The sequence below is a fragment of the Herpailurus yagouaroundi genome, unplaced genomic scaffold (assembly GCF_014898765.1).
Source record: "Herpailurus yagouaroundi ecotype Mexico unplaced genomic scaffold, PumYag 100, whole genome shotgun sequence".
Classification (NCBI taxonomy): Eukaryota; Metazoa; Chordata; class Mammalia; order Carnivora; family Felidae; genus Herpailurus; species Herpailurus yagouaroundi.
In genome coordinates, this window is record NW_024412391.1 from 64,948,455 (window position 1) to 64,961,263 (window position 12,809).

At 35.7% G+C, this 12,809-nt stretch overlaps 1 protein-coding gene across 3 annotated transcripts in view; it reads left to right on the forward strand.

Annotated features, from left to right (window-relative positions):
- FAM133B (family with sequence similarity 133 member B) overlaps positions 1–11,441 on the forward strand; it is a 31,940-nt gene extending 20,499 nt beyond the window's left edge. For 2 of the 3 annotated variants that reach the window (XM_040472683.1, XM_040472685.1), the window contains exons 9-11: positions 4,559–4,651; positions 6,473–6,520; positions 9,853–11,441. In XM_040472683.1, coding sequence (XP_040328617.1) covers positions 4,559–4,651; positions 6,473–6,520; positions 9,853–9,939 — 228 coding nt within the window. In that variant the 3' untranslated portion in view covers positions 9,940–11,441. The remainder of the gene's footprint in view (positions 1–4,558; positions 4,652–6,472; positions 6,521–9,852) is intronic. The other variant, XM_040472684.1, reaches the window with a different exon arrangement.
- The last annotated feature ends 1,368 nt before the right edge of the window (positions 11,442–12,809 follow it).

Below are 12,809 nucleotides of genomic sequence, written 5' to 3' on the forward strand. Positions count from 1 at the left end.
ACAGAGTAAAAGACAAATAATACAATAAACAAATACCCATATACATACCAGCCGGAGTTGGCAAATGATTTACATTTTGTCATAGTTGCTTCAGGTCTGGTTTTATTAAAGAAAAAGTACAGGGTACCTTGGTGGCTCAGTCAGTTGAGCGTCTGACTTCGGCTCAGGTCATGATCTCACGGTTTGTGAGTTCGAGCCCCGCATCGGGCTCTGTGCTGACAGCTCAGAGCCTGGAGCCTGCTTCGGATTCTGTGTCTCCCTCTCTCTCTGCCCCTCCCCCACTCACACTCTTGTCTGTCTCTCACAAATAAACATTAAAAAAAGTACAAGACACCCTCTCCTTCCTAAGAGGCAGCTGTTTCTGAAATTAATGTGAATTTTTCCCATCCACATTTATACACTTTTATTGCATAAGTATATGTTCTTAAATAGCATTAGATATTTTGCATTTTCAAAATGGTATCATGTTTCCTTCTGGCACCTACTTTTTTCATTCAGCATTGCTGTGGACATTTATCCTTGTTGATGCCCTCAAGTCCTTTTGCCTGTAGTATTCTATTATATTAATTTGCCATAATTTATTTCTCCATTCCTTTTTAAAATTATTTTTATGTTTTAGAGAGCATGAGCAGGGGAGAGGAGCAGAAGGAGAAAGAAACTCAAGCCAGGCTCCATGCTCAGTGCAGAGCCTGATTCAGGGCTTGATCTCATGACCCCCTGGGATCATGGCCTGAGCCGAAATCAGGAGTCAGACACTCAACCAGCTGAGCGATTCAGGCGCTCCTGTTTCTCTATTCTTCTGTTTTTGGGACATCTAGCTGTTTCATTTTTCAGTAATGCAAACAGTGCTGCAGTGACTGTTTCTTATCCATTTTTCCTTTTCCACAAGTTATCATTACTTTTCTAAGACACACCTGGGGAAAAAGGAAATAAATAAGATATACCTGGGACTATAATTTCTAGGTTCAAAGATGTTCATATATTTAACTTGTCTAAATTTTGCCCACCCAAATGCTCATGAATTTGTATCCTGCTAGTAATGTATTGACCATACCCTTGTTCCACATACGTGATGGTCAACACTATGAGATTTCTTTTTGCCAATTTAATATGTGAAGATGGTTTAGCCTCTTCATTTGCTTATTAACCATTCAGATACCATTTTCTGTGAATTGCCTATTCATAGTCTTTGCCTACTTTTCTGTTGGTTTTTTGTTTTTATGACTCATAGGAGTTTCATATTTTAGATATTACTCATTTTTCATATACATGATGAACATTTTAGGGTCCATGGCTTCTCTTAATATTGTTTAGAGTGACTGTTATAATCATAAAAAGGGTGTAATTTTTTCCCTTAGGCAATATTCTTTGTTTTTAGGGTTTTCATTTTAATTCCAGTATAGTTAGCATAGTGTTATAAAAAAGGGTGTGATTTCAAGTCATATATCAGTCATTGTTTTCAGCTCGTTTTTAAATTGTTACAAAAATGGAATATGATACCTAATAATGGAAGGAATATCCTGTTTCTAATAGTAACAAAGACTATATAGGAAATTTTCAAAAAATTGATCGGAACTTACTTGAAGAAAATATGCAAATCTATTCAGAGAAGCACATGAAGATGAAGATTCAGTAAATTTTCCTGGGTATGAGCTACCCTATTAGACATTAATGCTTTGATTAAAAAATAGTGTGGTATGGTACAGGAATAGAAAACAACAACAACAACAACAACAAAAAAAAAAACAGTGGATAAAATGGAACTAACAGTTGGGGGAGGAGGGAACAGTCTGGAGCCCAAGTAAAACTTTGTAAGTATTTGTGGAACTTAATATATGATACAAGTGGCTTTTCTTGGGACAAAATGATTGTCCGTTTGGAAAATATAAAGCTGGGCACTCCTTAAGGCCAGATAAATCCCAAATATGTCTGTTTTAAATCTGAAAGTATAACTGGAGAAAGACCATGGAGAATATGGTATTGGGGTGGTGAAGGCCCATGCCTCAAAACTCAAAACTTTTGACCAGATAATTCTAATTCTGAATGACAAAGATCACAAAAAAGTAAACCATGAACAAAGTTTAAATATAATGAACAAACTTAGTAAAAACTAGGAATACATAATTTAAAACTTCGTAATTAAAAAACGATACTTTATATTTGCTGTGGAAGGCAGAAAAAAATACCTTATATACACAGAAAAAGTGGTAAAATTCATGTTTAGGCATTTCTTAAAATACGACTGTATTCCAATTATCTGAGATTGATATGATTGATAAAAGAGCCCGATAAGGAGGCTTCTTGGTAAAGTGTGATTCATAAATGAGTGAAATAAATGATTGAGGGGTGGTGGTGGGAGAATGAGAAAATCATTTGGGTGAAGGCTACTTTGGTCTTTTATTTAAACATTGTTATTAGGTAAAGATTTTGTACTCACGCACCCTTTACTGTATTTCAACTTTGTTTTTGTTATTTTTTAAGTTTATTTATTTATTTTGAAATAGAGAGCGAGGAAGTGCGAGGGAGGGAGAGAGAGAGAATCCCAGGCGGGCTCCGTGCTGTCAGCGCGGGGCTCAATGCGGGGCTCGATCCCACGAACCATGAGATCATGACCTGAGCCGAAACCAAGGGTCGGATGCTTAACTGACTGAGCCACCCAGGTGCCCCTCAACTTTGTTTTTATTACTTATTTATTTATTAAAGTTTATTTATTTTGTTTGTTTATTTGGAGAGAGAGAGAGAGCACAAGCAGGGGAAAGTCAGAGTGAGAGGTAGAAAGAGAGAATCCTAAGGTGCCCCCAGGTGCCCCTCAACTTTGTTTTTTTTTTTTTTTTTTTTTTTTTTTTAAATATTTATTTATTTATTTTGAGACAGGGAGAGACAGCATGAATGGAGGAGGGTCAGAGAGAGAGGGAGACATAGAATCTGAAACAGGCTCCAGGCTCTGAGCTGTCAGCACAGAGCCTGACGCGGGGCTCGAACTCACAAACTGTGAGATCATGACCTGAGCCACCCAGGCGCCCCTCAACTTTGTTTTTAATAGCAAAGAACCCATATGTATGCCTGCCCTCCAAAAAGAGATGGGTTAAGTAAATTCTGGCCTATGCTGTCAATGAATGTCAAAGGCAGCTATAAATGACAATGTAGTTGGCATGGAAAGGTACTATTGGGTGAGAAATTCAGGTTCTAAACAAGAATTTATGTAAAATAGTAAATGTACACATAGAGAGCTGTTTCCAAAAATCTTCATGATGATTAATGCCTGGTACTGGGCTTCAGGTGAATTTTCTTACAGTGAGCATTTATCATTTCTACCAAAATAATAAGCTGTTTGCAGAAACAAAATTAAATCACCTGTAATATAACACAGATCATCACTGTTAGCTTATTTTCTATGTGATTTATTTTTGTCCAATAATCTTCAAAATTGGGTCCATGCTATATAGTTTTGTGGTTTTTTCTATATGATTCAGTAGTGTGTATTTTTTCCATTGTAGTTTTTTTGTTGTTACAAACTAGTCAGACATACAGGAAGAGTATATGGAAAATAATAAAATGACAACCTGCATATCCACTATGAAGCTTTACTAAATCTTAACATTTTGCTGTACATCAGATGTTTTTGAAATTTTTTATTCCTCAGAGTGTATATTTTTAACTGTCTAATAACTCCTTCAGTCTTTCTTCTTCCCTAGAGTTACACATTTTCTCATCATTAAGAATACTTAGAGATGAAGATTTTTTTAATATGAATTTAACACTGGGAACATACTAAAGTAATTTATACTGTGTAGAGATCTTTTTCAATTATCACATTTACCCTTTGGGGTGTGTGTGTGTGTGTGTGTGTGTATGTATGTATGTGTGTAGCACTAGGCTTTTCTGATCCAACACTGGGTAGAAACAAAACAATCCAAATACAAGGGACTTAAATCTTATACCACCTGTATGGTTTCTTACGAGTTTTTATAATTCTGTCATTTATAATTAAAATAAGAGGGGTGCCTGCCTGGCTCAGTCAGAAGAGCATGTGTCTTTTGATCTCAGGGCCATGAGTTTGAGCTCCACGTTGGGTATAGAGATTACTTAAATTAACAAATATTTTTTAAAAAAGAGGCGCTTGGGTGGTTCAGTCGATTGAGTGTCTGACTTCGGCTCAGGTCATGATCTCATGGTTGTGAGTTCAAGCCCCATGTCAGGGGCTGTTCTGTCAGTGCAGAGCCTGCTTCAGATCCTCTGTCTCCCTTTCTCTCTGTCCTTCCCCCACTCATGCTCTCTCTCAAAAATAAATTAACTTTTAAAAAAAAGGAAAAAAATGAGGATATTATATCTAAAAGGACATGTAGTTATGTCTTTTAGGGTTATGTAATAAAAGCATTATTTTATTGGGGTTAAAGACTGAATACTGGTGAATGTCATCAATTTTAGACATTTATAAAATGAAAATAGGTAATTTTTGTGATAATTGGAGGAACTGTTAAATAGAACTTAGAAGCGAATTTGTGTGGCATAGCATTACATCTTTTTGAGTCAACATACATGTATTTATTTTTCATAGGACATTAAAGGACTCAGCAAAAAAAGAAAGATGTATCCTGAAGATAAACCTTTATCATCTGAGTCCTTATCAGAATCAGATTACATTGAAGAAGTAAGTATATGATCAAATCCATTTTCTTCACTTGAAAATGTTATTTGATGGGGCGCCTGGGTGGCTCAGTCAGTTGAGTGGCCGACTTCGGCTCAGGTCATGATCTCACGATCAGTGAGTTCGAGCCCCGCGTCGGGCTCTATGCTGACAGCTCAGAGCCTGGAGCCTGTTTCGGATTCTGTGTCTCCCTCTCTCTGACCCTCCCCCGTTCGTGCTCTGTCTCTGTCTGTCTCAAAAATAAATAAACGTTAAAAAAAATTTTTTTTTTAAATGTTTATAAAAAAAGAAAATGTTATTTGATTTTGGGGTGCTTGGGTGGTCTAGTTGGTTAAGTGTCCAACTCTTGATTTCAGCTCAGGTCACGATCCCAGGGTCATGAGATTGAGCCCCACATCCGACTCCGCACTGACAGGGAACCTGCTTAAGATTCTCTCCCTCTGCCATTCTCCCCCCATCATGTGCATGCTTGCTCTCTCTCTCTCTCTCTCTCTCTCTCTCAAATATAAAAATAATTGTTCAGTTATTTGATTTTAATAAAAGAAATTAGTTAAAAGAAATATGTCATGAATATTTGATTTACTCACTTCTCTAGTCAGTGTGCTATGAAAAAGAAATGGAAGTTCTATTTCAGAACTAGTTTTTCATTTCCTAGAAGATAATTAATTATATAGCTAATATTATAATTAACCGTATTTACAAATATCTATTCTGAGCTATTTTTTAATGTTTATTTATTTTCGAGAGAGCACAAGATGGGGAGGGGCAGAGGGAGGGGAAGAGAGGATCCAAAGCAGGCTTTGCACCGACAGCAGCGAGCCCAGTGTGGGGCTTGAACTCATGAACCATGAGATCATGACTTGAGCTGAAGTTGGACACTCAACTGACTCAGCCGCCCAGGCGCCCCTATTTTATTTTATTCTTCTAATATTTACTTTTTACTATACTGCTATTTTGATTACGTGAAAGATGCTGTTTGATGTGTAGTGTATTGAAACGTAGCATTCCCTTGTTTTTATTTGGAACTACTACTATTTAAGAAGTAGAACAGTGATGAGATAGAGCAGAAATGTTGCTGTGATCTTTTTTCCTATCTATAAGGTGAGAGGAGAATTAGGTAGTCTCTATACTATGGTCCTTTTCAGCTCTGATATCCCTATCTTGGATTTTGTTTGTATTCTGTTAGAATAAGAGTCCATTTTTAGATAATTTTAGGTCTGTAAGTTACCATCTTTAAAGTGTTTTTCTCTTGGATTTTGTTTCCTCATTTGTAAAATAGGGCCTATTGCTCACCTTTTGTAATAGTATTTTGTAATACCCCTCTGAAATGAAATTGAAATGAATTGAATTGAAATTGGTAGCACATATATATGTATTACAGATCTGATCTACACATTTTATATTAATATCCCCTAACATATTTTTTAATATATAAGAAAATATTAATGTATAATTTTACTAAATTTTATTTCAGTGCATAAATGCTGAGTGTGATAACACCAGAATACATAAAATCTTAAGACATAACAAAATCCAAGCTGTAGCAGGTACATTACATAAACCCTTCAAAAACTCTAAAGTAGCATTGTCATCAATGCATTTTCCAAAACTCAGTAAAGCTCTGGATGAATGAAACAAAATACAGTCTTCCCTTTGTTTATATGATATCTGCATTTCTGGGATGTGCAAACAGGGGTTTAAGGTATAAGAAGGCATTTAAAATGCCATTTGATTGTCAAAATGGTTTTTACCTATAAATTTTAAAAAAATGTCTTGAGTGCAAGTTACATATTTGTCTTCTCAACAAAAATTCAAACTTTTTAGGTACGAGCAAAAAAGAAGAAAAGCAGTGAAGAACGAGAAAAAGTAATAGCAAGTATCATTTAAATTTATACATGACAATAGCGTGGTTCTTTTTGTTAAGATAAAATGAATCCTTATAAGGCATGACTTCATTTACTGGGCCTAAATATTTATTGGGAAAAATGTGGTATTCAGCTTTACTTAATGGGTTAAAGCAAGTTAAATTGGCTTAGGAGAAAGGAAGAGTATCCTAGTAGTAAACGTGTCCTGTTTCCATTTCAGTGTTTTATTCAGCATTTCATTTTATTTTATTCCATATTCAGTGCTGTTAGAAATGAAAACTCAAACTTTTTTTGGTTTTCTTAAGCTGTAATATGAAATATGAGATTTAAGTATGGTGATTCCCTCATCTTCAATAGAAGTTACTTTCAGATCAGCCAAACCTATAACAACAGAAAAACCCTGTAAGCACAGGATGCAATAAAAAATAAAGCAGGAATGTGACAACATAAATGATTCACTAATAAAGATGATTCTTTTGATTATTTCTAAAGCCAGCTCTGCTATTATGCAAATTGAGAAGTATAAAAGGAGAAAGAAGGAAGAGGAGAATAAAGAAAATGGAAGTGATATTCAAATGAGAAGCAGACCAACCTGGGGAAAGTGGATAACAGATTATCAAAGAGTAATTGCAGACCATATCATTAAAGTAATTTAGGAGCACTCAGTATAAGCATGGGTGATTGCCTTTGAAAGTATTTTCTTAGGGAGAGGTAGAAGAAAAATGAGAACAGCATCTTTTGTAGGTTTGAGGGTTAACTTCCCTTTCCTGGACTTTCACTCACTCTTAAATGAGGGTCTTTTTCTGGTAGAAAGAATCACTTGGTAATACATGACTCAGAAGTAACATTTACTGTGCTTCTGACCAAGGCGACATTTAAGAGACTTTTTTTTCTGAATGGGAATATAATTTGAGTGAAAACTGCTTTGGTCTTTGGTTCAGATTAACTAAGACATAATAGTTAATTTAGGATAGTTCTAATTTGTACTTGCATACCACACTGTTTTCGTGCATTCAGCTAGCATATGTTTATTAAGCATCTCTATGCAGGCACTATTGGTGTTAGTAGTGTTGTTATAATGGAATACAAGATGGATAAGAGGATGATATGTAAGAAAGTGACTTTGGGGAAGGAAAGCCTTTCTGAGGAAGTAAAATTAAGCTGAAATAGGATTTACAAGAAAGAACCAACCATGTGAAGATCAAAAGAAGAATATCCTAAACAGAGAGGAGCTAAGGACCTGTGGTAGGAATGAGCTTGATTTGTTTGAAGAATGGAAAGAGTAAGCATGGCTTACACCTAGTAGATGAAGAGGAATTGCATACAGTGAGGTTGGGAAGTAAGCAGAGGCCATGTCACGTAGCCAGGTGTTTCAGTTTTAATCAGAATGCTTTGGGAAGCTATTTTGAGTGTTTTTAACAAAGAAGGGACCTAAATCAACTTTACATTTTTAAAATACTGTGGCAGAGATGGAGTAGAGAGAGGTGAGGAATGGTGTTCGTATTACAGTGGTAGTAGTGAGGATGGACTGGTGTGATGGATTTGAGTTACGTTTTTGGACTTAGATGGTAGGGCTTACTTGCTGCTTTGGATGTAGAGAGTGGAGTTAAGACAGAGTAGAGCCAACCGCAGCTTAGTTTCTTTGCCTTAATAGAGGTGCCATTTACTAAGATAGCTAAGAGAATTTGGAGAGAAAAATTAGCATTTTTATGGTAATTTTAGATACACTTGTTAGGTATCCAGGAAGAACTCACAGTCTTGAGTTCAGAGCAAGGACTAGATAGGAAGATTTGGTATGTAAGTACTATTAAAAGCATGGGAGACAGAGAGCATGTGGAAAAGGAAGGAGGTCCTGAAAGGTCAAGCAGAGGAATAAGAACAAGGACGGGAGGTGAAAGGGTCTTTGCAGTAGAAGAAAGCAGCAGAGGGGCGCCTGGGTGGCGCAGTCGGTTAAGCGTCCGACTTCAGCCAGGTCACGATCTCGCGGTCCGTGAGTTCGAGCCCCGCGTCAGGCTCTGGGCTGATGGCTCAGAGCCTGGAGCCTGTTTCCGATTCTGTGTCTCCCTCTCTCTCTGCCCCTCCCCCGTTCATGCTCTGTCTCTCTCTGTCCCAAAAATAAATAAACGTTGAAAAAAAATTTTTTTTAAAAAAAAGAAGAAAGCAGCAGACTGAGGTGTTGTGGAAGCCACGAAGAAAAGTATTTTAGAAAGAGAGTAGTCAACTGTGCTTTTATGAAAAAGCAACCTAGACCCAAAACGTTTAAAGGGCCAAATACAGGGAATTTTGTAAAATTCCCTGTGCACTTGATCTTTTCATGAAGAGAATGATGAAAGTTAGCTTAAAGCTGCTAAGTGGTAGAGACCTTTGAGAGGGGCAGGGGGATTATGGAAAGTTCTTATTGATTCAGAAATGATAGGAAGCTTTGCTTTTGCTGTCTTTACACGTCTCCTTTCTTGCTTTTTTTTTCCTTTCTTGCTTTTTATTTTCTTTTGCAACAACTAGTCTCTCATTTGATAACCACTTTTCTAAGTATCTGTTTCTAAGAGTTCCGCCTTCTCTTCTACATCAGAAATAGTCACAAGAGTCTGAGTTCAACAAAATTGTAGCTCTCTTTATCTAGTCATGAGTTGACTACTTTTTCTAGGCTTTAGTGGCATTTTTGTCTAAAAAGTAAGCATCTGAATGCATGGCTGGTTCTGCAGGTACAGCGTATGACTCTTGATCTTGGGGTTGTGAGTTGAAGCCCCATGCTGGGCATAGAGCTTACATAAAAGCTTTTTTAAAAAATTAAAGTTACTAAGCTAAGTAGACTTTTCAACTGTACATCAGTATTTTGTACCAGTTAGTTGTTAATTTAATAATTAAAATAGTTACCAGTGAAGACAGGACCTAATAATTATGTTCCTGTTTACCCAAAAAATACCAGATTTAATATATATATTTTCCAAAAACTGTCATTTATAAAAACAGTTGTGTTTTGCTGTGATATGAGGACTTCTTTGCAATAACTACAATTACTTCGCCTTTACAAATTATATAGTATGAGATACAGCAGTTGATATGATTATTCATAGAATTTATTTTCTATAGAAAGTTTTATTTAGAAACTACATTAATGTGCTAATGACTTAAGAATTTTTCCATATCTTTTTGAAAACAAGCACTCTTAGTCCTCATGATATTAATTATTTAGACTTTTCCAAAAATGTTCCGAATAGTTTACTTGGTTGTGTGGATTGTTTGAAATAATTATATAGTAGCTTAGAAGTACCATGGTAAAGTTGTTTTAGACTTGCATATTTTCCTGTAGAAATGTCTAACAGGGAACTCTCTTTACAGGAAAAAACAAAAAAGAAAAAGAAGCATAAGAAACACAATAAGAAGAAGAAAAAGAAGGCTGCTAGTTCAAGTCCCGACTCGCCATAATATTAAGAAAAATCAGGATTCCTTTATAAAGAAAGTGCAATGTCTAAGGAAATCTCAACTGTGAAAATTATGACATAATTACTAAAATGCATGAATTTTCTTGTTTTTAGAATTATTACTGGACTATTCAGTAGCCACTTGGATGCCTCTGTGTGAAAGGGCCATAATTGTTGCCTGCTGCTTGAACATCAGTTTTTTCTCTTCCAGTGCTTAACAACTCTGGGAGATAATACATTGCAGTTGTGCTAGTGGTTAAGATATTTGGGGATAAAGTTAATATTTTTGACTTGAAGTATCTAATGATAAATCAACAGAAATCGAATCTGGATATATCATTAAGATGTAATTAGAAATGACCAGATGACTCGAGTTAACATTTTGGAAATAGGGATTACATTGATATTTCAAAATCCTTATTCTGTAGATAAGTGTATTTGAATTTTTTCCCCTTATATACTTTTATTTACCCGGGGAAGGAGCTTTTAGGGTTGGGGGGGGTGGTTTGCTATCTCTTTAGCTAGCAGAATAGCGTGCCTTTTATCCTCACACATCCTATTTTTGTGGACACAGTAGCCATGCTTCATGGGGAGGTCAGAGCTGGTACAGCAGTCTTGCCCTTAGACATCCTTGGACTCTTGTCATTTGCTGCTTTAAGTGAACCAGAGTAACAGCCTTTTGCAGCACGACAAAGCCCCAAAAGCTCTGGGATTTACCTCCACTTCAATAATACTGAATGTTTTTTAGCATTAGAATGTGTTATAACATTTGAATTAATTTTGACTACACTTTGGCTTTGGAGAGGAATCATTTCCAATAGACACTGGTACTTTTTGAACTTGATAGCTAAAGATTCTAAAATGCATGTTTTATACTGTTAGTTTTAACCAGTCAGGAAAATTTTATGTAACCAGTGATAGTTATTTTATTTTTGTATGAATTTTGTTTAGGCTGCAGTGTTTAGCTTTTATTAACTCCTTATTCTTGCTGTCTTAAATTCCATACTGTGTTTAATGGCATACTTGCCAAGATACTTAGCATGTAAAAAAAAAAAAAAGCAGACTTCTAATTTTTTTTTTTTTTTTTCCAAACAGCTTCATATTGAAGCTGAGTCTTACCATAAACAAGTTGAGTGGCAGGCCTGGTATGCTGTGTCTTGTTACATAAAGCTATTGCCAGAATCTTAGTAAATATAACATTTTAGAAATTTGTCTTTGTATATTCATAACAAATTATGACAAGTTAAGTGAGAATTACATTATTGCTCTTCCTGTCATATTTTACTAAGATTTTGTGCCTCATATCTACTGCTGAATTGTTTACTAGTAACGTTAAAAGGAATTGATAAATCATTTTCACTTTACATTTTTATATAATCAGGTAACATGAAATATAATTTGATGTACAATTTTGCCTGTTTCAGAGGGTGTGCTAATTATAGTGGTATATGCACAAAACATTTTGGCATGACAAGAGGCTGAATAAATAGCTATTTTACTTAAAAATAGCTGTGTTCTTATCAGCTCCCTTTGAGTTGCAAGTAAAGTTATAAAGATTAAGAAACACTACTAGGGGTTCAATGGTAGGTGGATAAGACATATCCCCAAATTTTTAGCTGTAAAAATTATTTATTTCTTGGTAAACTTCCTTAAATTTTATGCTTAAAGCTTCATACTCTTTCCTAATAAAAGATATGTAGGGGCACCTGGGTGGCTCAGTCAGTTAAGCATCCAACTCTTGGTTTCGGCTCAGGTCATGATCTTGAAATTGTGAGCTTGAGACCCATGTTAGGCTCTGTGCTGACAGCGCAGACCCTGCTTGGGATTCTCTCTCTCCCTTCTCTTTCTGCCCTCTCTCTCTCTCTCTCTCTCTCTCAAATAAACTTAAAGAAATAAATAAAAGATATGTATATGCTCTTGAGTACACAATAAGTTTTGAGGAACATTTTTTTATCTGAAAGGAAGTTTCTTAGAATCGTTGTTCAAGAAAATGCTAAAAGATAAGTTTATCAGTTTATTTGGTGATCAGTTTTGGTATGAGCACACTGGTCCCGAATGTGATGATTATATCAAATTAGAAAGCAACGGTTATTAGACTGAGGAATAAGGTGACCTGGCAAAAAAACTGTTCTTTCCAGGCTGTGTTGACTGTCTGCGAAACACCTTTTTCATTGCTTCTGTGATGGTAGCCTTAATAGTCTTCTTTCTAATAAGCTATGGGAAGAAAATTTGATAGAGTAATGTTATGTGCAAGTCCCTAACATTTCTTTCTTCCTTCCACCAAACCACCCTTTTTCTTGAATACTTTTATACTAGTTTTATAAACACAGGGCATGTTATCTGGATAATGATGCCAAGGTAACTGCAACAAAATTGATGAGTGTCTGAATCGAAAAATTGAATTTATACCAGTACTTCTCTGTCTGATTGTTTTGGATTCATTTGGTTGCCTTTAGTGTATATTTAGGTGTTTTATTTTAAATACCGTAAGATTGTTCTGAGTTGACTTTATCCAGAATATAGGTTCATATTCCTCCAGTCAAGGTGTGCTAAAAGTCTTTTGCCTCATTTGCTTTCATTTCATAGAGAATAATAGACTAGCCTTGGAGAAACTGAGAACAGTTATTCTTCAGACTTAAGTGACAGGTTTCACACTTTTAAAACATTGCCAGTTTTCAACTTAATTCAGTGAACACAGTATTTCCTAAAGAAAAGTTTTGGGAGAGCTTTTGTGTTCCAGTTGTGTTTGCATTATTTTACTTTTTTATAATTTGTTTTAATTTTTTTTTGTAATCTCTATACCCAACATAGGGCTCAAACTCATGACCTCAAGATCAAGAATTGCACGCTCCTCCAGTCGAGCCAGCCAGGCTC